The 24,406-nt window shown below is 43.3% G+C and overlaps 3 protein-coding genes across 6 annotated transcripts in view; 2 read left to right on the forward strand and 1 right to left on the reverse strand.

The window, feature by feature from the left end:
- LOC116845164 overlaps positions 1-2,352 on the reverse strand; it is a 414,324-nt gene extending 411,972 nt beyond the window's left edge. Inside the window, exon 1 of the transcript XR_004378198.1 lies at positions 1,772-2,352. The gene's annotated coding sequence lies outside the window, so the exon portion shown is untranslated. The remainder of the gene's footprint in view (positions 1-1,771) is intronic.
- LOC116845162 (irregular chiasm C-roughest protein-like) overlaps positions 1-21,360 on the forward strand; it is a 323,432-nt gene extending 302,072 nt beyond the window's left edge. For 2 of the 4 annotated variants that reach the window (XM_032817543.1, XM_032817540.1), the window contains 6 exons: positions 220-460; positions 8,888-9,043; positions 10,631-10,878; positions 12,101-12,336; positions 16,710-16,851; positions 21,218-21,360. In XM_032817543.1, coding sequence (XP_032673434.1) covers positions 220-460; positions 8,888-9,043; positions 10,631-10,878; positions 12,101-12,336; positions 16,710-16,851; positions 21,218-21,316 — 1,122 coding nt within the window. In that variant the 3' untranslated portion in view covers positions 21,317-21,360. The remainder of the gene's footprint in view (positions 1-219; positions 461-8,887; positions 9,044-10,630; positions 10,879-12,100; positions 12,337-16,709; positions 16,852-21,217) is intronic. The other 2 variants (XM_032817542.1, XM_032817541.1) reach the window with 2 other exon arrangements.
- A 144-nt stretch (positions 21,361-21,504) lies between these two features.
- LOC116845163 lies at positions 21,505-24,381 on the forward strand. Its single transcript, XM_032817544.1, has one exon. It carries the CDS (start codon positions 21,599-21,601, stop codon positions 22,136-22,138), a length of 540 nt encoding a protein of 179 aa, XP_032673435.1. The 5' UTR covers positions 21,505-21,598; the 3' UTR covers positions 22,139-24,381.
- Positions 24,382-24,406: the final 25 nt, after the last annotated feature.

Below are 24,406 nucleotides of genomic sequence, written 5' to 3' on the forward strand. Positions count from 1 at the left end.
CCCCTCCCAATCCACCTCTGTCTCTTTCTCTCCACCCTAACCGATGCTTGAAACACTTTCAGGAGAGACAGGCGCGAATCGACCGGATTGACGAGATACGGAAAACGGGGCGAGCGCGAGGTGGCCGCGATGCACGACTGCCGCTTAACCGCGGGACTCTTTATCTTTTTTTTGCCCCTCCTCTCTATTTCACCGCCATTTCGCCCGATTTGTGTGCAGGTTAAGTGCACCGCGATATCTGTGCCAAAAGCGGAGTCGGTGGTGTGGAGCTTCGCCGGTCGCGAGCTCAATTTCACGTCGAACAATACGCCGTTCTACGTGCAGGAGGAATACACGGCCGAGAGGGTAATCAGCACTGTCACCCTCCTGGATCCCATATCGACGTACTTCGGAGATTACAACTGCACGGTCACGAACAGCTTCGGCACGGATTCCGTCATAATCAAGCTGACGGCACACAGTAAGTTTATACACGCCGTTAAAGTATCGCCCTTCTCAGGATCGCGCCTTATCTGCTGCTCTAATAAACCCTCTGCTCGAAGAAGCTCGCCTGCATAAGACGTGCGACAATAAACAGTTGCTTAGCAAATAGCGAGCGATATTTCTTGTCGAGAGGCGACGTGACGTCTCCGCCAAGAATCTCTCAATGACCGCTTCGATATTGCCTCCGTGACTTTCGCGACACGCCTCGGGATTAGATATATTTAATTACGTTTCTCGAATAACCGCTATAAATAAGCCCTATTATTTCTAATCAATCAGAGAGAGAGAGAGAGAGAGAGAGGAAAAAGGTCTTATCATCCGGCTATTTTTGCACGCCCTCTTTCAAAGCTTATGTATAATACGCAGAGTAAGTTTGACGCAAGTTATAGTAAGAAATAAAAATAATTTATTTCGCTTACGCGCCTGTGCTTTAACCTCCTTACTCTGGAAGTATTTCTCTTACTTGAGAGAAATACTTCCTGTATAAGAGAGTTAGAGTATAGGCGCGTAAGCGAAATAAATTATTCTTATTACTTGCTCCAACTTACGCCTAGCTTGCTCCGCTTATTATTATAGTCGAGCCTCCAGTCGAGTCGCGCTTTCTCGCGTTCGCTTAAAAATTAATTTCTTATCATGTATCGATCTTCCTGATCTTTCGAAGAATCTTTGCATCCGCGGCGAGAAGTGTCGCTACGTCCGTGACGCGATCAACAGAACATACATGTAACATCCATATATAGGAACATCCGACGCCGCGATTCCACGTTGTGGCGTTGTTATTATGAGAAATGTAATGCTACAATTCTAAGCAGAATCATAAGTCGTTCTTGTTCTCGTAACTTGTTCTCGCAAAATTCGTCAGAGTAACTTACGAGTAGATTTACAAGTCTATGCAATATCATATGTCGTACAATCATTTGTAAATATCATAAATTACATGAAATCGTAGATATTTATAATATCGTAGATATTTATATCGAGTAATTATACGACATATGATATTGCATAGACTTGTAAATCTACTCATAAGTTCTGACGGATTTTACGAGATCAAGTTACGAGACTTACGATTCTGCTTAGAATTGCAGCATAAAGCGAGGAGCACACACTCTTGCATAAAGGCATAATGCACAACGCATAAGAAAATTGATCAATCAGAGTCCTTCAGTTTCATCGTGGCAATAGAAATGAGGATTCTGATTGGTTAATTATCTTGTGCGTTGTGCATTATGTCTTTATGCAAGAGCGTGTGCTTCCCGCTTAAATCTGACACAAGACTCACACATACTGTTGTCTCGTCGACGCTGCAGAGGGGAGAGGGGGATCGCGCCAGCCGGTTAGTCGTTGTAGCAGTTCCTGGATGCTCCTTTTCCGATGCTCCCAATGCGGAATGACGTCCATGGAATCAATTAGGCGGACGAGCGTTGCAGGATACACGACTCGCGTACTTTAACACGGCTTCGAAAGGGTCTACGGTTCTTACAATCCTTATAGAAAAATATCACTGGCTGTAATAAATTGGCCAGTAATAAAATTGGCCAGTAAACTAGTAATTTTCACTGGCTAAATTATCACTTATTAGTATTAAATTTCTATAAGGGAACACGACGGCGACACGCCGATCGTCAGACGCGAGACACGAGCACTGACGCTGTCCGGCCGAAATAATACACCACGACGGTCGCGCGTCACTAGGTTCGACACTCCCGACACTCGTCCGTGGCGCGAAGCTCGCCCGAGAAGGATATAGAGGACGCGGAAACACGGAGCGATCGCGACTCGACCACGCACACAGACGCCATGTCGCGATAAGTGAGTAACTGAAGCGCGGGTAAACAATGGCGATTCAAAGGCGATCACGTGACCCCTCAATTGGACGCGCAGGAAAATCCGCCAGGTGGGTGATCAATCCGCGATCGTGCAGGCTGATTTACACATCGAGACCGACATGACGACGCGATCCTTCACACACTCGGCATTCTCACGGCACCCGTGGAACGAAAACGTGCTGCGAAATTCGCGGAACGCGCGCGATACAGACGGATTTTCGCGAGAAGGGACTTTTGTAAGCATCGGCGAGATGGATTAATCGTCGTACGCGCTAATTAACACGCCGATTCCGTCGTGTGACGCGACTGTTTCGGCGCTCTCAATACACATCAAACGAGCAAAAGCGAGACTGAAACTCGCGGGACATGCGTGATACAGAGTTAGGTTTTTCGTTGTAATTGTTTCGAGTGACGGATAGACATCGAAGTATTTACAGCGTTAAGTGGACCCAGACAAATTTTACTTACATTGACTCGGGGGGACAGAGGGGCGAACACCGATCACGAATGTCGGCGAGAAGCGTTAATTGCGGCTGCACACGCGAATTAATACACTCAGACGATCGCGTGTCACTAGATTCGACACCTCCGACACTCGTCCGCGCGCGAAGCTCGCCCGAAAAAGGCAAAGAGGACGCGGAAATGCGGAGCGATCGCGACTCGAACGCGTACACTGACGCCATGTCGCAGTAAGTGAATAACTGAAGCGCGGGCAAACAGTCGATTCAAAGACGGTCACGTGACTCCTCAATTTGGCGCGCAGGAAAATCCGCCAGGTGAATGATTAATCGCGGTCGTGCGGGCTGATTTACAATAAAAGGAATACGGAACAGGGAACAGAGAATAAGGAATAAGAAATACTAAAAACAAGAAACATAGCTATTCCTCCGTTCCTCTGTTCTGTGTTGATGAATTAGGTTTTATGCTTTAATATTGAACTGTTTCCTATTCTCTGTTTCCTGTTCTCTATTCTCGATTCCCTATTCCTTATTGCTTTTATTGCTCAGCCCCTAATTGTTTCGAGTGACGGATAGACATCGAAGTATTTACAGCGTTAAGTGGACCCAGATAAATTTTATTTACATTGACTCGGGGGAACAGAGGGGCGAACGTCGATCACGAATGTCGGCGAGAAGCGTTAATTGCGGCTGCACACGCGAATGAATACACTCAGACGAAGCTCGCCCGAGAAAGGCAAAGAGGACGCGAAACGCGGAGCGATCGCGACTCGAACGCGTACACTAACGCCATGTCGCAGTAAGTGAGGCGCGGGCAAACAGTCGATTCAAAGACGGTCACGTGACCCCTCAATTTGACGCGCAGGAAAATCCGCCAGGTGGATGATTAATTGCGGTTGCGCGAGCTGATTTACATATCGAAACTGACATGCGACGCGGTCCTTTGCACTCTCAAATTTTATTTACATTGACTCGGAAGGACAGAAGGGCGAATACCGATCACGAATGTCGACGAGAAGCGTTAATTGCGTCTACACGCGCCAATTAATACACTCAGACGATCGCGCGTTACTACAGATTCGACACTCTCGACACTCGTCCGCGCGCGGAGCTCGCCCGGGAAGGGCAAAGAGGATGCGGAAACGCAAAGCGATCGCGACGCGACCGACGCCATGCCGCTCTGACTAAAGCGCGGTTCAAGCGCGGTCACGTGACCCTTCAATTTGGCGCGCAGGAAAATTCGCTAGTCGAGTGATTAACCGCGGTTGCGCGCGCCAATTAAGACATCGAAATCGACGTGTAACACGATTTTTAACATTTCCGACGCTCGGCGAACGAGCGAACAATTGTGAAACCCGCGGAATGCGTGTAACGCAGGTGGTCTTACTTGTATTGGCGAGCTTGTGGGAGGAAGGGATGAGCATCGATCGCAAATATCGACGGAACATATTAATTACGGTCGCGCCAATTAATATACACGAAGCTCGTCGTTGGACACGACGATTTTCGACACGTTCAGCGCTTTTGACATTCTTCAAACGAGCAAACGGCTGTGAAATACACAAGATGCGCATAAAGAAGAAAAATGTCAGAGAAATAGTAAATATCTATTCGTGGATACTAGCGTATTTACTTAGATATCAACTTTTTTATTTAAATAGGATGAACAATTGTTTTCATGACAAGCTAAGGTTTTCTCAAAGTTTTAAGAAAATGTATATTTTCTCACTTGACAAATGTTTTATATTAGTACAAGTAAATATGTTATTGCGTGTGTGATATCCACCACGAATATAAATATTTACTATTTCTTAGATATTTCTTTTTCTGCCAGTGTAATAGAGAGGAATGTTATCTGTAATGACAGGTTCGGAAGGGGCGATCACGAATATCGACGAGACACATTAATCGCGTTCGCGCGCGCGCTAATTAATAGACTGAAACCGCCATCTGACGCGATTCTCGACACTTCCAGCGCTCTTAGCACGCATGAAAACGACTGCGAAATCCGTATAATAAAGACGGCTCTTACCTTAATTGGCGAATTCGGTGAGGGAAACGCGAGGGAAGTCGACCACGAATATCGACGAGACGGATTGATCGCGCGCCGATTAATAGACCAAGACGACCGCCGTCGTTGAATTCGACACTGTCGGTGTTCGTCGCGCGCGAAATCCACCCGGGACGGGTAAAAAGGACGCGGAACTCGCGGCAAGACAGATGAAAAGGACGCGGGAAGTCGCGGTTCGGCCACGCACCGCTGCGTCACCATACAGCGCCGCGGTGCACTCGAGACAATCGATTACTATCGACAGAATCGATACGTGACCGATGGAGTTCACGCGACAAGGCCTGAGCGCAAAGATTGTCGCAATCGTTTCCGAAAGACGTGTTCGAACAAGTTCGGACCTTGTGATTTTTTGGAACGTGTCTTGGAATTTTCCATGACTTTACTCTCGAAATACATCATAAATCAGAATAATGGCGTTGGGGCATAACTCTTAGAGAGGCCTGGAGCCAAATATTGGAGTTGAAGTTGAAGCAATCGTTTCCGACAATGTCGTAGACGTAAATCGATGTCGGAAGTCAACGCACAAGGATTGACGTAGACGTATGCTGCATCAATTGTGTCGTCTAATTATATTTGATACAATATACGTCTACGCACTGAGAGAAAAAAATAGTTGGAATAACTATAATCTCATTATATTTTATAGTTCGTTTTGGCCTCAAACATATATTTATAGTTCATCTAAATATGAAGATATAGTAGAATGAACACAGATTTATAGTCACCATCTTATTACTCTATATATATGATAAAGCACCTTTGGGAATATAGTTACATGTACCTATATTTGCCAAATATTCCAATTGTGTTGACTATATAAAATAGTTAATTTCTCTTACCATTCAATATTTGCTACCTTACTATGTTTTTTATTTCAAATAATTATAATTCTTGGTAAAAATTTTACACGGGTCAGTTATACTATGCTTATATTGTAAATATTACAAATATTATGGTAACATTTACTATAAAAATTATATTCCTAACTATAATAAACTATCTTTTTACTATGCCATTGTAGTTCCAAATATCATACATTTTTCTCTCAGTGCGCTAATCCTTGTGCGTTGACTTTCGACACCGACAGTGTCTACGATACTGTTGTAAAAGATTGCGACAATCTTTGTGCTCAGGCCCATACACGGAAATTCGCTGAGGAGACGCCATTAGTCGAGTCAAACCGGAGTGCGACGACATGAGAAAATTCCTTTCGACGAGGCGGCGGCGTCTTATCAAGTTAGCTAATGAGAATAATTCACGCGTCTCGCCCCGGCAGAGAGGCCGACTCGCCGACGGACCGTGCTTGCAATATTGTTTACATGAATAAAAGCGGAGTGCGGGCGCTCACGTGTGCTAATGTCGCCGTGAACAATGACGCTATATAACGAAAGGCTGAACTATCGGAGTTCGTGCCACTCGATATTCGTCCGCGGCGAGTCGCGTGTAAGCGTGTTAGTGTCGCGCGCGCGCTAAAAACAAAACACCGATCCCTCTCCTCCCCCCTCCGGCTCTCCTCTAATAATAGCGGCGTATAAGTGGGGTGTAAAATATTCCTCGGGAGAGCAATGCACATCGATCGCGCTCCGTTCCGCGCAATTCAAGGACACTCTCTATCTTTAACGTTCCCCGAGTCGGTCGTTTGACAATTCGGACGCGCGTCCTGAGGATGTCGATCGGGACGTGCGATCGTAATCCGCGATCGCGCCACTTCCGCGGAGCGGCTCGAAAAGAGAGAGAACGGGTCGTCGCGACTGCGAGACGTCACATTGGGAGCAGAGAGGTCTTAATTTTACGAGGACGGCATCACACGGCGATATTAACGATCACGAGAAGTCGTGTTTGCTCGTGGAACGGACGGTTTAAGTGGACGAGAACAAATGCACCTTACACACACGCGCGTGTAGAGTGTCTGTCCGCTTTGCTGCGGCCTCTCTCGCGTTTCATGGTATTAAATTTCAACGGACTACGGACCTCTGCACGGAAGAAAAATGATTTTTTTCTTCTCTTACGACGCGGCACACTCGCGTTGAAGGAAAATAGATCTTAATGCGATGAACGAGTCCGTCGTCGAAAAGTAAGACAGCGAAAGCAGAGTTTCTTGTACATACACCGGGGATATGTTACAAGCGCGCTCGTTGACAACGAAGTGTTGATAACATTACGATAACATGATTACGTGACAACGATAACATGACAAATTTGTGTATATATTCGTCGTATTTTGCACGGTATATTCATAGAAGCAAGTATAAATCGACTCAGATTAGAGGCTATAGATAAATCGATTCAGTTTTCCGGGCAGACTTAAAGTGCTAAAATATACATAGATGATTAGATAATGAAATATTGCCAGATCGTCTTTCTTTTTTTATACCAATATATTCACAACGAGATACGCAAATATCTCGCGTGCGCTCGACAATTAGACGATAAAAGAGATACATTTGAATATTTCGTGGAATTTCATAAATTATAAAGTCTCATATATACACTGAGAGAAAAAGTATCTGAATAATGAAAAATATTCATTTACTATATACTAATAATATACTTTGTAAATCTAAATTAGATTTTAGAAATCTAAATTAGAACAGAGATGTGAAAATTATTAGAATAATTTTGATTTCTTTATTTTCTATAATAAAGAGGTCAAAATTATTCTAATAATTTTCACATCTTTGTACTTTGTTTAACACAGAATACACAATTGCTTTCTAACTCATTAATTGCAATTCTAATTAAAAAAACACCGTACTTTCACGAAAAGTAACCGTTTTTATTAAAAAATATATAAATTATATTTATAAATACTTATAAATATTTTTTTATTTATATATTATTTATATATTTTTTTTTCTCTTTATATTATTTATATATTATAATTTTTTATAAATATTCTTTGTAAACATACATATAATATTTGAGAAAAATCTTTTTCTATGTAAAAATAAGTAGCACAAGTAAATATTTTGTTCATCGAATAAATATTTCTTATTTCTTCCGATGGTTTTTCTCTCAGTATACCTATTGTATCAACACCAATAGCCATTTATTATTGCCGTGATATTTGGAGCATCAGTAAGAAGTGTGTTAAAACGCGACCATGATTCATACCTATGAATTGATATTTCGTTTTTACAACGCGACGTCCATTGCAATCGCAAATAGGTTTTCCGTGCGCGGAAACCAAACAAGATGCTTTTTTCTCCCCTCCCTGCCCACCCGCTTTTTTAATTTTACGCAATAATTTAAATCCCCTCTCGCAATGATTTAAATCCTCCTCTCTTTTGCGCGCTTCACAGTGCCCCGGGAGATCACAATTTGCTGGGGTAATGCAGCCGTGGCGAAACGCTTTGTCGCTCCTCGCGCTTCTAAAAGATCAGAGGGATTCTAGGTCAGCTCATTTGCACAGACAGCTCTCCGGTTAATGATTTGCAAACTACTTTAATCGCCACCGCGATCAAATAATCGCCCTCGATAAATGTCCCGCTGTTAATAACTTCAGCGTGCGTTACATCAAACATTACGGCACTGGCCGGGTCGTGTTTAATTACAGCCGTTTCGCGCTATTTAATTCCGGAGAGCGTCGATTTATCGTCGGTATAAAACTATGCGTTTTGTTTTTCTTTCTTTTTTTTTTTTTCTCGTGTGGATCTCCCGTCAACTCGGCTCCATTAAAGAATTAAAGCGTGTCGACTTGTCAAGAAACGTTATCGAAGTATCTCTTCCGAGTATCGCGTCGCAAAATACTCTTCCGCTTGAAAAATACACGAATAAATAGGAAATAGAAGCAGAGATGAGAAATAGAATAAACATCAACGATACAAATATTGCGCTCCCGTGTAAAAACGTCGCGTTTATTCTGATACAAATAATTGAGTAACGAGACAAATATAAAATCGAACGTGTGTATACAATTGTCGCTCCTGGCGAGCCCGATTGTTTTTCGAACACTTCTGAGGCGAAATGCGCGATACGTTAGCGAGTAGGCAGCGCGCGTTGCTCTTCATTTGGCAAACGAGATTTTAACTAGGCGTGACGCTCAGCGTTGATTCCAGTCGATTGGCAGCTGATTTTGATCATCGTCGGGCTGGTTGTCTGCGTGGTCCTAATTGGCGTAATAGTCATACTCATTCTACAATGTCGCGATCGTATTAAGCAGCCACGACCGCGGACGGCGCAGGCTCAGGAGACCGATATGCGTAAGTAATCAACTTCAATAGTTCTAACACACAAACACGCGCACTTTGTTCGCCAACTGACGTTCCGCGCGAATAGAATTGTCGGTGAATCGCACAGCCAATTCCAATTCAAATTCTCATCGCACGAATGTCTTAAAGATGTATTGCCCGTATAGATGTATAATCCCTGTAAAAACTCACTGGAGATTAGAAATATTTCTATTTTAACATATAAACGTATTATTTTTTCCTTTACACTATAATATATTTCCATAACAGCATGAGCAAAAATACTTTCAAATAGGCAGAATTCCGTCAAATGACGTCTCTAACGTCAGAAATACGTCATTATTAGATTATTTCACGTCATCATGTTTGTTGGAGCTTACACTTCAAAGTGAAATAACTTTTGATCCAAGCTCTGAATTAATCTCAATTTAATTTCTAATTATTTGAGTTATTTTTAAATTCAATATAAGCTAATCTATAATTTTTCTAAAATCATTACATTATTTCTAAGATATAAGCAATACATCCTTAGTATACTGACTGTCATATTACATATTACATAAACATGTGATACATAAACACTTTTGCAGGCGCCATATTGTATACATGTATATATAACTATATCTATAAACTGAGAGATAAAATATCTGAAATATAGAATATATTTATTTAGTGAGTACTAATAACATCAATATAAATTCTTTTGTTTAAATAGAATAAATAGTTGCTTTCATAAAAAGAAAACCACGGTTTTAGGAAAATATATATTTTCTCATCCAAAAGGAAATTTTTCTCAATGTGAAAATGTGTATATTAGTACAAGCAAATATATTATTAGCACTCATCAAATAAATATCTCTTATTTTTTAGATATTTCTTCTCTCAATGCATATAAACGTGCGATACATTTGAATAAATAACAACATATTTTTACTTTAACGTAATCTTTTTATAGTTTGTCTTATATTATATTGTATTATTATTCTGACTTTTAAATTTTTATCTCTGAATCGCGATGAAACTTTTCATGTAACATTTTGAATACTTAAAGAATCGAAATTTTTGTCATTATTATTTAACTATCTTTTCCTTTACTAAGGATAGCACTATCACGTATTTCCATAACAGCACGAGCAAAAATACTTCCAAGTAGCCATACGGAAAAAAAGGTTTGGTTAAATCAACCAAATATCAACCGAATATGAACAATCCAGAAATTCCGATTATAAATAACCCGAAATAACCCGAATTCTATTAAAATTAACAAGATTTTTGGTTGACTTAAACAGAATTCGGGTTACTTCAATCGGAATTTCTGGATCGTTCATATTCGACCAGATATTCGGTTAATTCAACCAAACCTTTTTTTCCGTGTAATATACGAACATCTTTTAAAGCGCCAATATTACATAATTATCACACTATACCTAGAAATTTTTGGAAATTGGTGACACTAGCACCATCTTTTTTAAGGAACTGCAAAAGAGAAAAAATTGGCGTTAAGCTCTCGTGAGAACCCTGTGGTAGTCAACGTATTAAAATTCAGGATGTGCTCACACATGTGCATCGATCTCAAGCTTTTCTTTCTTGTCTACACAGAGGAAACCGACTCCAATGCCGATCGATACAGAGAAAGCGACAGGAGCAGTAACCTCTCGGATGTCAAAGCGGACATTCGAGCGGGATCCAGTGTCAGCAACGCAGAAAGTGTCACAGCTCTTGACAGCGAAGGCGAAGGAAGTACGAGGGGGGTGAACGCCTTGGCTCTTGCCGGACCGGTGCCGAATCCGCTGGGTTATCGTTACAGCGCTGATTACACCGAGCCCTCGTTCCCGCCGAAAAATAACGTGAGTGATTTACCGTCGATCTTGCGTGTCTCACGGCACGTTTATTCGACGCTTCAGTGTAATCGAACGCGCTCTTTTATCGAAAGCTTCGCATATTAACACTTTGACGGCCGCACTTAACGTGCCAAATTTTTTGCAAATCTTTTTGCCCGTCACCGGCAGATCTCGCTTAGAGAACTCGCTTGGACGCTATCTGAAGAGATAGATATCAAATCCTGTTTGTCAAGTCCGTAAATCTACCTTTACATTTCCTCTACACGGAGAGAATTTGATGGTAAAAATGATTATATATAAAATTTCATAACCAAGAAATATATCGATATTCCGTAAATCTACCTTTACATTTCCTCTACACGGAGAGAATTTGATGGTAAAAATGATTATATATAAAATTTCATAACCAAGAAATATATCGATATTCTGCAATAATAATCCAACTTACAAAATTCGAGTTTTTGTTTTGTTTTTATCAATAGATAGTTCATACCTTTTTCTACATAAAACAGAAGATTCAAACCTTATGGGCGCCTAAAACTCATTAAAAACTTTTATTTTCTGCTAGTTGCATCATTTTTTATTAGTTACGTATATTTTATCCATTTCTTAAGAGTTAAATTTGTCAATGAATACCTATAAAAAGAAAAAAATTGACCATGCTTGACTTCTTGAACGATTGCGAGGAACTTCAATACTATCTATACTTCCATCTATATCTATCAAATTTTCATCTCCATTTTCCTTGAAATGTATTTCATGTGAGTTGAATCATTCTTACACAACTACGGCCAAATTTCCTGCAGCAGACAGTAGCCGCTGGTACACAGAAAGAGAATCTCAATTCGGGTAATCGAACGGGGGCCAGAGGAAAAACTCGCTGACGAGAAATAACATCTCCGTTACTGTGATCGAAAACATTCATCTGAACATTCAGCTGCATTAAAGCTCGGTTGAGATAACCGGGAGCAATCGGCTGAGTAGAAACCTCCTGCAGGGATCTTTCTGCTCCTATGAGCGAGTTTTTCATCTGGTCCCCGAGTGACGGAAAATTCAGTTACACTCAACAGCCGTCCGTCAAAGTGTTAAGAGTGACGCGAACGCGTCAGATGCAGATCTGAGAATAGATCAGCGCGTGCGTCGCGTTCATTTGCGCCTCGAACGTTGCGTGCACGCAACTGTTCAGTTCGTTGTTCTGAAGGTAAGACTGTGACATGTGTTTCTGTAGGATGGTAGTAACAACAATGGTTACGTGCCATACGTTGACTATACACGCGATTATATGCCACCGACGACACAGGGCATAGGCGCGTCGCGGGAGTCCTTGAGCAGGATACCGTCGGGCGGTATTCTGGCGTCGAAAAAGATCGGCCTCAGCTCGGCCAATCTGGGCGCTTCGACCCCGCAGACGACGCCGGTGATCGACCCGCGATTTTCCGCAACGTATGGCAATCCCTACCTCAGGTAAGCCGACATGCATAATATCCCTGTATTGCGATCGCATCGCCCCTCCCTCCCGAGCAATTCTGGAAGGGAGACAGGGAGGAGGAGAAATAAAATTAAAAAAATTAAATTCACCCTGCGACCAAAAACCGGATAAAATCCGATCAATATTAGACATTCCTCGCCGCGATCCTCGGGCGACTGTAATATCGTGAAATTTCATTCGACGGAATCCTCCGGCGCTCATTCGTCGGACGTAATAATACGCGAATAATTCGTCTCGCTTTTTCGCTGAAAGGCTCGACTGCGCGGAACGTGACGATTTCTAATCGAGAGAGGGAAGCTCCCGCCTTAGAGAATGTAATAGAGCGTGAATGTCAAGTCTCGAGAGATAACTCCGTCTCATCGAAGTTCCAAAATTTCTGAAAGTGTCAACATAGTCGAGGAATGGGGAGAGAGAGAGAGAGAGAGAGATAGGGGGGAAGAGAGTGCGGAGAGCTCGTGGTAGACAGCGCGAGTGCCGCGGACTAATTATAATTGGCCCGTGCCATTGATCGGCCGCGGATACCTCAGGCGATGTCACGTTCCGTTTACGTACACTACGAGCGGGCGCGGGTGACGCTTGTCATCCCCGAGCGCGAGAATCTCGCGCCGTACGTGCCGGGAATGTGTCGTCGCGAACGACTAAATTAGATATGAGTGGTGCGCGGTTTCGCCTCCCCGTGCGCGCCCGGGGGAGGACGATGCGCTCACCTCCCTCGGAAATATTACGGAGGCGCGACGATTAAAAAACCAAGCCGCGGCGAGGAGAGGAGCAGGGGAAAGGGAATATTCCCGCGGAGAAACAGAGTGCGAATTCAATTCATCCTGCATTCGCGCGCGAATCCCGCAGGCTCCATCGGGAATTCGCCCTCGGCTCCCCTCCCCTGCGCTCCTCGAAATCGTCGACCTGTTAAGGAGTTTATTCACCCGAAGTCGAAATGTTCAGGATTGCGCCTAAATTTTATGCAACATTCGTCGCGGCGAAACGCATCCGTACACCGGAGAAAATTAGTTTTGTATTTGGAACTAAAATTTTTGTAAATATGATTTTTTAATCGTATCGCAGGTTTTCCATTTGTGTCAAGAACATGTGTTATTGAGAGAGCGAAGCACACGTAGCGATAATTAGATCCTTTCATTGCAAATTCCAAACATTTGGTTGATCCCGTTTTAATTAAATTATGGTATACACGGAGAGAATATTGTAATAAAATAATAATATAATAAAACGTGGTAAAAATAATCATAAACATGACAATTTTTACTAAATGTATAGTAATTTTTAATATCATGAAATCAGTTTCAAGTTAAGATTTATTATTTAGACAATGAGACAAATATATAAAAACAATTTCGTTCAATGAATAGTGAATTTATGAGTACACTGAGAAAAAAATTTACTAAATTTCAAAAAACGTTTGAGTGGATAGTACTGTGAAGATATTTGTTTAAATTAAGTAATTATTTTCTAAAATTAAAGAAACAAATTTATATTTAAAACTACTTTATTTAATTTTAGAAAATAATTACTTAATTTAAACAAATATCTTCACAGTACTATCCAAACAAAGGTTTTTTGAAATTTAGTAAATTTTTTTCTCAGTGTAGTTCTCTTGATACTCCACCGAAAGTACGCTAATTGAGCGCTTTGAAAACATATATCTGATGAATAAACTCCTTAAATTCGGAGGAGCTTCCCTTTCGAAAACGTTTATACAACAACAGCGCCGGCGAAGGACGATCGCGCATAAAGATCCGAGACGTCTCGCTGTTACGTTTAGATAAACTCGGCACACTTCGCCGTGTACGTGTCTCACCACCTTCTTTCCGTTTACCTTTTCCTCTCGCAGCGGGGAGAGAGGGGAGAGAAAGCGCAAACAACGACCATCTCACGTGTTTTGTTTCAATATGGCGTCGAGGCCGAAACCGCTTCCGAGTCAAATAGGTCGGCGATACGAATCGAGACGACGCGGCGGTTCTCCCGGAGTTCAGTTCCGGTCGAAGAATCTGGATCAAGGGGCGAACTCATTATGGCTTCGATTCGGGTCCGCAGTTATAATGCAGTTATAGAACAAATCCGGCGGAAGGGAGAGAAAAAGAGGGACAGGTGGAAGTCTGATTGAGACTGGACTTTCCGGTCTGGCACTTTGTCCGGCACCGTTTCTGTCGGCCCGAAACCGGCGAAGATGTAGAAATCGCGGAGAGACCTTTCGCAACTGCGAACCCGTATCGAAGCCGGAACTTTGGCAACTACGTTGAAGTAAATTCGGATCCGGTCTATACGCGTGTCACCTCTCTGTTGCCTCTCGTCTGCACCGCGAATTGCCTCGTCGCGCAAACACAGGACTAAAGGCACTTTTCTTTAACACTAGAACACTATCAAAGCGATCAAAATGACTGGTTGAGTAATTTTTCAAAAAAATTATTCGAGTTTATAACGGCGTATTTCATATCTCTATTTGATATATTACATAAAATAAATAAGTACTTTTTCATTAAATAATATAAGATTACATGCATATTAAACAAATAAATTAACACTTTTCCCTTTGTGTATTTTTATAAAAAAAAATCTGTAATTTCGATTGTTCTGGTAGAAATAGGTCGTTAGTCGTTGGTGCTTTTAATTGACTTTGAAACTCTTTGAACATTTTTCAGATCGGCGTGCTTACTCTGGGTTTCCAGAGATAAAAAGTTACAATTATAAAATTTTTATTCTTTTTCGAATTATTCCATAAATCAGTAGAATTGAGGTCAACTTACGTGTGATTTTTATACTAAAAATTTACTCCAAATTTTGTGAATTATACTGATCCAAAAGATATAATCTCATATTTAGCGAAGTTCTCTAAAGATTCCTAGAAGTTTTTATTTTTATGTATTGTCTCAAGAGAATTCTGTTCTCTCTTTTTCTCTCTCTCTCTCTCTCTCTCTCTCTCTCTCTCTAAAACTAAAGAGAAAATAATTTTAAAGGTTCCCTGCAGAAGCCAAAAGCAAATCGTGATTTGATTTTGGAGGCCTCGAGCGGTGAGAGCGTTCTGTGTGCTATATTGAATATGTTCATACACACGCGAATATTAATACATCGCTCATGCGGACGCAACAGCTGCAAGTTAGTGCAGCTGCGCTACACTTTCCATGGTATCCGCAACTTGACGTGTATTTTGCCTCGCCAACACTATATTTGCTCACCAAATTTTTTTTTGGCATCTCCTTTGCACAAGCAGCAGGGGTGCTACAGAGCTCGATTTTACATTTAAGCCCTTGGAAATTTGTAATAAATAAAAATATTAGCTAATGCTGCACCGCGAATATTCATTCAAATAATTCTATTTTTATTGCGATTTTTCTCCAAAAAATGCTGTGGCCCTTTGCGGATGTTTTTCCTGATTACAAATATCACAAATACAAGACGATTCTCTCTGCATTTCGATCAAAATACATCAAATGTTTTTGCCTATTTAGCGGCTTTCGCGAGAGGTCTTCACTACGACTGCTGCAGGCTTTTAAAGTTAGAAGAATGTCGTCTTTTATTTGCAAGTCTTGTTCTTAATAGAAATTTCTCCCTCACAGTAAGAGAGTTCAAACAAACACATATTCCTCTTGATTCAAAGGGTAAAAAATTAAAATATCTAGTAGATTTCCAATTAGATCACTTCATTGAACGAGCAATACTTCTTGAGTAAGAGTCTTCACTTAGAATATGAGATTACAGGAAATAGCATCTCGCAACTAGAGCTTTTTTTTGGCCATTGGAATACTTTCCTTTTGGTTTCAGAAGAATCTCCTCTTGAGGCCACACATAAGTGGATTTCGCTAAGGATGAGATTATATTTTTTTAGGTGAAGAGAAATACATTTTTGGTAAAATGTTTTTGCTTAGAATATGTGATTTTAAGAAATAGCATCTTGCAACTAGAATGCCTTCTCTTGAATATACACATCCCAAAGATCTGAAATGAATGGCGGGATAGCGAGTTCAAAGGGTTAAAGAATCGAAGGGGCAGCCGACGACAATCGGTACAATTGGCGGCATATGTCATACACATCTCGAAAATAATCGCCATCTGTTCTTTCTTTCAATTTTCTATGAGACCCGTCGGGAGGCAGCTATTAATCACGGACACTCGGTACCCGGGGCGAAACGGCGTCGTTACGTCCCACGTAACGAAGACGTTAATGACCACGCCGTCTGTTGTTGTATGACCCAGAGACCCGGCCCGGGAGCTCGGTCGACGATCCGGTACAGTCGTTGTCTTGCGCGTCCCCCATGTATCTCCCATTTAAATTCCGACGCTCCTGGAAAAATCCGATTTACCGTCTAACTTCCAGCATTTCTTTGCAAACGAACAGAATGTCAGCGGCCGAGCAGCTCCGACACGCGCCGCACACAGCCGTGCCGGGAGTCACGCCAGCACCGCCGCCCTACACGCAGGCAATGAGAATGAATAGCTTGAATACCTTGAACGGCGCGGGCCCGCAGGTTGGTACAATGGTGAATGTATGTCAAATTCCTAAACGTAGTTACACCGCCGCCGTCGCCGCCGGAGTTGCGGAGCTTCGTGCAACTTGGAGTAGGTCGGCCGGGGAAGAAGGGGGCGAACTGTCAATATCGCGAAGCTATTGCAACTGCACGCGCCACTTTTATTTGCAACGCTAATCCTTTTCCGCGTAGTCATTCCAATTTCGCATTGCGCACGTGCGCCGTTTCAAATTGTTTTTCCGTCCCGTTCCCGGTTTGTGCGCGCGTGCTCCCTCGCGCGTAAGACGCAACACGCGAGGTGCGTCGCGACAAAAGGATCCCAGATTTAATAATCGGCCGCGTTTCATCGACAGCTCGAATTAATCCCGCAGAGTGCGCCAACGCTGCGTCAAAGAATGCGCGCGTTGTCGGTGCTTTCAGCGTTTGCACACGCGCGTGCATCGCGGGGGTTGGGACGGAGATCGCTATGAAGGTATACAGCGGATTGGCGTGCTCCCTTTGCCACTTCGAGCCGTCCGATTTGGGCCGATTTTAACTGGGCGTCCTGGGGTCACGCGCGATCACAACTGGGACGCTGGGTGAAACAAAAGGCGCGGAAAAATGGACGGTGTACGCGAGTCATAGACGTGTAATATCCATAGACCGCGCGATCCCTACGGCTGCTGCAGTCAAAACGCGTCAAAAAATATAGAAAGAGAAGGCCGCTGTACGATCATCAACCTGTCTTTCTCTAACGACGCGTGGTGAGATGAAAAAGTCCTCGTTGACTGAGGAAACAAAATAGCAGAAGAGATGAAAAGGAATGTGGGGGAATTGCAAGACGTGGAGAAAAATACGGATGGCACATCTGGCGAGATTTAAATGGGGATTCACATCTCGACAGAAAAGCAGAAAACAGAAAGGCAGAAGTCAATCAGAACTCGCGCTGATGATTAGATGGTAGTCTCAGTTTCTGCTTTTCTACCAGCGCGAGATCTGATTGGCTAACGCCTTTCTATTTTCTGTTTCTCTGCCAAGGTGTGAGTCTTCTCTCTAGAGACGCTACGTCTCACGGCAAACATGTAGTCAGCGGAGAGAAGCTGAAATCCTCACTTTACAATGTCAGACAAAGACAGAATGGTGACGCAAAGCATGCAGTCCCTGTTCAATTTTTAACGTCTTTTCAGCCAAATGCGCAGTATAGGTATTGCACGTCTGCGATGCTAACCGCGCGGCGGCGGTATTTAAGTTGGCGATAATGCGTCACACGTTCGGGAAAGCCCCGGCGACGCTTAATTACTTCGGCACGGCGGCAAATTTTCAATTTTTCGCCACCTAAGCGAGAAAAAGCGGCGCGATAACATAGTTGAAATTTATATTACGCACTTCCGCGCGCAAATCCGTTTATTTCGCAAAATGACGAGAAAAAAAATATGGCTTATAGCGCCCTTTTTCCGCTCACACATATTACTCGCGCTTGGCGCTCTCCATATTATATAATTCAATCTTTCGTGCTGTTTAAAGCGCAGCTTAATGGATATAGATAGAAACATTAGCCAGAGATGTCTATTTTATATTTCAATGGAGTTGTTACAACGTACTAAATGTACGCGGAAACGTTCACGGTAACGCGACTTTGGCAAACGCGCAAATGTACATGAAACAATGGCGCGTTCAAGATTTCTCAGGAGAGAAACCGGATAAAAGCTCCACACGCGCGCTCTTCATTATACTATTATTATTATCTCTTATATAATTAATATTATTCTGGATATGGAATGTGAAAATCTCTGTAGAATCCGATCCCTTCGGGTAGACGATTTTCCTCGTTTGAGCACGCTATCAAGTGTGCCCTACGAAACCGGAACGTTTCCGTCACTGTCGTATCGTCTATCTCAAATTTCAAGAAAGAGAAGAGAGAAACTCAAAATTAAAAGAAAGGGAAACGTTTTGCAACGCAAGGCGTGTGCGGCGAGAATGCCTCATAACGCAATGATAACAGATAAATGTCTAAGTATATTAGACATTTAAGTATATTAGGTATCTTTATAAGTAATCAAGTATTTCGAAATATAACAAACATTTAATAGTCTGCAGACAAAACTTTTAATCAGTGATATACTGAGTTAATGTGATAAGTGCAAATAACATAAGAAAATTCTATTTATACGCCGCAACTAGAAATTGCGGCAAATAAGGCTCGAGATATTCATAACATTTATATTTAAGATTGTCTTGAGTTCATCTTTAGATGTTCAACAAATAATGAAAATGAATTTAAAACAATCTTAAATATAAGATGCGACTATGAATGATATAGGACGACTAGGAGTTGTGTAAATATTTGATTACTTACTAAGTTGATTATTTGGTTATTAAAAGAAACACATGTATAGAGTGAGGCGATAACTGTTATTCTTTGTGAAATATCTCTTTAAAATATCTCTTTGAAATATCTCTTTAAAATATGAGAAAAGAAAAATTTACTCAACAAACTTTACATGCACGGAAAAAAATTTGGTTCAATTAAATAAATTTCTGGTGAAATATGAACGAACCGGAATATTCCGATTGATGTTACCAGAATACTATGTCTAAGTTTATCAGAAATCTTGTTAAATCGAACAGTATTCTTGGAACTTCAATCTGAATTTCCGCACTGACACTTTTCCATTTGATGTAGAAACGATTGCCTTATCAAACTTTTCTTCTAAATGAAATAGCTTGGAAAGTTTGAAAGGCACCTTTGCTTTTTTTGAAATGAAGTATGCAAGGTGCTGCACGGAGAACAAAGAGCCTGGTTGAATTAACGTGACATGTTTGGTTAGGCAAGTTTAGATGAAGACAAACAGACTTTCTGCTTGTTACAATGAGGTATTCTAATATGCAACCAGAACATTTATAATATCGATCAAAATTTGATTACTGCATATGTGTAGTAATAACATCCACGTGTCTGTGATTATTATGATTACACGCGAGAAGAAAGCAGGTTAGATTAACGTTAGATGTTTGATTAAACGACTATTGGTTGAACTAAGAGAATTTCTGGTTATTATAATCACATATTCTAGTATTCTCATCGTTTGTTACAAGGTAGACAATATATAATAGATCTATAAATTAGAGACACGTGTGCACGTAGATAGACGATTTAATATCCGGGTGTTCCGGGTTTTAAAGTTTATCAGGATAAAGGCAAGTTCTTCAAATACAATGTAATATTGAATCAATTGGCTAATCTCAAGTAAAATAATCACACACTGACGCTTTAAGAAACGACTAAAAAAGTAACAAAATTCTTAATAAAAAATGTGATTATAATTTTATTGTTGTAACACCAAACTTGCCTGGTTACTTTACCAAAACGCATGTAACCAAATTTGTCTGGTTATCTTAACCAAAATTACGATTCGTTCAGTTCTCACCAAACAGTCTGGCTCATGTATCCTGAATTCAGATTAATTCAACCGATTTTTTTCCATGCACATATGCTTTCATGAGAAATTCAATTTAAGAGACACGTCAGCGCGCGGTAGAAAGCTCCGAATTGATTTTAATACACTGAAAAGACTATTTTTCTATTTGGAACTAAAATATTTGATACGTATGATTTGATTGGCATCATCATGTTTCTACTTGTATTAAGTATATGTATTATTGTTGAGAAAACAAAACACACGTATAGCGACAATTACATTTTTTGGTTGCAATTGCCAAACATTTGGTTGCTTCAACTTTAACCAAATGATGATCGGATGTACCACATGTGTGTTAAACGGTGCGTCAAACGATGTTTTCGTTCCGACAACGAAATCCTTCTTTCAGTGTAGTCCATTTCGGGGACATCGATTGTGTTCTCGGAAGAATAACACGCGCAAATCTGCAAACAGCGTTGTGTAGCTCGTTCATTTCTCACCAAGCAGCCTGGTTAATGTATCCCAGGGGTCGATCATGAATCTTTTCCCCTAGCGAACTCGTGAAAGGTGAAAGATCTAATCTTGGAAATATACGGAAACGTTCACTTTTCAGGAGTTTACATTGGAGGAGAAGATTCATGATCGCCTCCAAGTATTGCAAAATTGTATACTTCTCATGATTTTATACGAGTGAAAAAAAGTACATGATAGTTAACTGAAATTGAGTTCTCGTGGGAAGGTTCATGATCGATGCTCTTCAGATTGATTCAAGCAATTTTCCATGTAATAGTTGTCGTCTCACTCAGCATATCTCGCTCTCCCAATCTATCCTTATCTCTTTCTCTCTTTCTCTCGCTCTTTCTTCCTTCCTCTTTTTCTCTTCGTAAACGCAAATACGTCTAGACCCGCGGCGGAAACGGCGCGCGCCGCGATGATCGACAAGAAGAGCCATGAAATATCGCACCTCTTAATTTTTCCAGGCTCCCCTGTCGGCGCACTACATCACCGGCGGGCCGAACGGCGCCATGGCGACGGTAAAGCGCACGTCCGCGGTGGGTACGTTAGCGACGCACGTATGAGGCCAGGGGATCTATCCGAATTAGAACCGTCGATACTCGGGCCTAACTGAAACTACCTTCGAGCCTGGCCGTGCCCTCGAGACGCCCGGGTGTGTGCGCGCGTGGCCGAGCGCGCCGGGGTGGACGCGCGACGCGCGTCTCGCCGACTCGCAGCGGGCTCGAGATCGTTACGAGAGCCGTCACGAGGCCGCGCGTCACATAGCGGCGGAGGAGTGCGAACGGCTGCTGCAGGCAAGGCCGCGGGACAGAGGTCACGGCGGGGTCACGGATCGAGCACAACGAATGGCCGAGAACGGCGAGGCGCTCAAGTACATCGAGCTGGTGCTTCGGCAGCTGCGGAGGGCCAGCAGAGACCACCAGCGACTCGTGCAGCAACGCCACGCGGAGTTCCGTTGCGGGATCGGCGAAGGGTCGAGGTCGCGCCACGAGGACCTGGTCGAGCTGGCCCACCAACGGCGGGACAGTCGCGGGAGTCCGGCGGACGCGGCCCGAATGTGGTCCCGCTCGTCGAGCGGCCCGTGGCAATCGGACATGAGCTCGGGGGAGCTCGCCGGCCGATCGCGCGACTGTCCACGGCCGGACGTCACGACGAGGCTGCTGACGAAGAGACGGGATTACGGCGGAACGGCGCAGAGCACGGCCGGGATTCCGAGGGCGGCTGTTCCCGGACACGTTCAAGACGGGATCGCCGCTTATCAAGACCTGAGGTATGCTCCCGAGAACGTCGGCTGCTGGGAGGACGCGCAAGAGACCTTCGGCGCGTGGAGCCTGCCCGAGACCCCGTCGAGCAACGACAGGAGGACGTCCTCCACCCTCGTGTAGCGCGCGACGGGACTGGCGCTTTGTGAGAGACGACGAATTCAATTTCACGAAAGCCATAAGGAGAGCGCGGTCACGATGACGGGAAGGCAAGGGAAGGTATCGATGCGGAAGCGTCTACGATCGTCTCGCGCGCTCGTGTTCACGATATGCTTGCGCTACTTGAAATCAAACTAATGCCCGCCGCCGGTGGTGACACACACTGAAGGTGGCCGGGGAAGGTGGCGGCAAGGACGCCGATATATCAAAGGGAAGACGGACGTACTCTCCTCTTTTGGGTCAATAAGATTAGATTTAGGAAGAGAGCGCCGCGCGCGAGTAGTAGTGTGCTCGGGGGATTCGTGAGTACGAAGGGCGATGGTTGGGTTCGTGGATCGAAGGTACTCACTTCGGTCGGTGCGAAAACAGACCACTCGGTATCGACAATCTTCTATTGACGTACTTTAGATCTTCTATTAAGCATTTAATAAGACTCGTTCCGTGGCGCGAGAGAGCCGACGAGGATCCTACTGCGAATCACGTCGCCAATTGTTGCTGTCGCGGTGGTGGCCGAACGTGGACGGGAACGTATTTGGGCATACCATGATATCGACTGCGCGGGTGTTCGCGCGGAAGGCGACAGGAAGACGAGGGTCCGGGCTCTGTTCCCGGGAGCTGAAGCCGCGACAGGCCGCTTCACGATGGATGCCGCTTTCTTGGTAATCCGTAAGAGACGCGAGCTCAAGCTGGCTTTGCGTCTGACGTTTGCAGCGTGACAGTTCTGTCCGACGCTTCTTCCCTCGTCAGCGGGGCACGCGCGCCGACAGGGCGGCGCGGAGAATGGCGACGCTCTCGCGCGAGCCTGCTCTCATTCCCTCCTCACAAATCGATCTCGATCCGACGATTTTCAATATCAATCAGAACGCGTGACACGCGTGCTTCGGCTCTCGAAAAGAGATGCCGAATAAATACGTTCTATAAAGTCCACACTTGACAAAGTGTATGAAAAAAGAAGAAGGACGAAAACGAGGACACTTTTGGAGGACAATTTTATGTCTCCCTAGGAAAGAGAGTTCGCGAGTGAGAAAGAGAGAAAGAGAGAGAGAGAGAGAGAGAGAGAGAGAGAGAGGACTCCTCGTCGTCATGCCTCACGAATCCGCGCCGCCATCTCTGCTCATTAGCGTGGCTCCGCTGTGTAATGCGTATAACGTTTAAGAATAAAAAGAATCTTTCAGCGTTTACGTTACGCGACCGTAATGCCAACTAACACAGACGCAAAGCCTACACGCCGTAATGAGGACCGTCGTCGGCCACCACCAAGACCTTTACTGTGTCGCGCGAGCGAGCGCGCGCGCTGCCTTTTTGTATTTTGTAGGGGAAGAAATAGGGAAGAAAGAGATATTAGCTCGTATATAAGGCATCTGTTCGTGCAGCATTTTGCGGACGGGCGCGCTAAGGGACAAAGACGTTTGCGGACGGTCGCGCACGCGTCGTTCGCGCGATTCTAAATCGCGCGCGGAGCGCGCTGCGACTTCTCGCGCGTTCTCCTCCGGCCTCAAGTTCCCCACGTGCGACGGACAGGTTAGCAGCGCGAGGGGTGGGCGCGAGGGAGGAAGAGGGGCTCGACCGTGTGTTTTGCGGTTGTTCGCATTTGTAAAATAGATAGCGAAAAATCTCATATTAGGTATATATATATATATTAAATATATAAATATATATTATACACCTGTTGTCAATATATGAGCATAGGGCCTATATATAGTTCGACGGCACTAAGAGAAGCGAATTCTATTAAAATAAGCTCGTTCGCGAGATGGGACGGCTTCCTGTAAATAACGATAAATGATTATATTATGTGCGTGTAAGAGTAACGCGCGCGCGAGAAAAAAACACACAGATACATACACACACAGACGCATACATACACACACACACACGGAACGGCGCGACGTCCTTTCGACGTGTGTTCGCGGTTTCGTGTGGCGCGTTTCTCTCCTCTGTTCCCCTTCGAAGAAAGAAAGGGGAAACGAGGAGGGAGCAAAAAGCGCGCGCGCAATCTCACTTATGACGCGTTAAGTTATTGTTCTTGTTTTTCTCATATCTGTCCTTTCCGCTTCGATGCGCCCCAGTTCGTTCCCGAGGAACAGAGGAAGATGCGACGTTCATCCGAAGAATCCGGGAGAAACCCGTCGTATTTAGAATTCTTTCTTTGTTAAGTCTGACTAGAAGCTATATATATATATATATATATATATATATATATATATATATATATATATATAATAAAATAAA

The sequence above is a fragment of the Odontomachus brunneus genome, unplaced genomic scaffold, assembly GCF_010583005.1.
Source record: "Odontomachus brunneus isolate Ranch 3 - 2012 unplaced genomic scaffold, Obru_v1 Obru_scaffold_049, whole genome shotgun sequence".
Classification (NCBI taxonomy): domain Eukaryota; kingdom Metazoa; phylum Arthropoda; class Insecta; order Hymenoptera; family Formicidae; genus Odontomachus; species Odontomachus brunneus.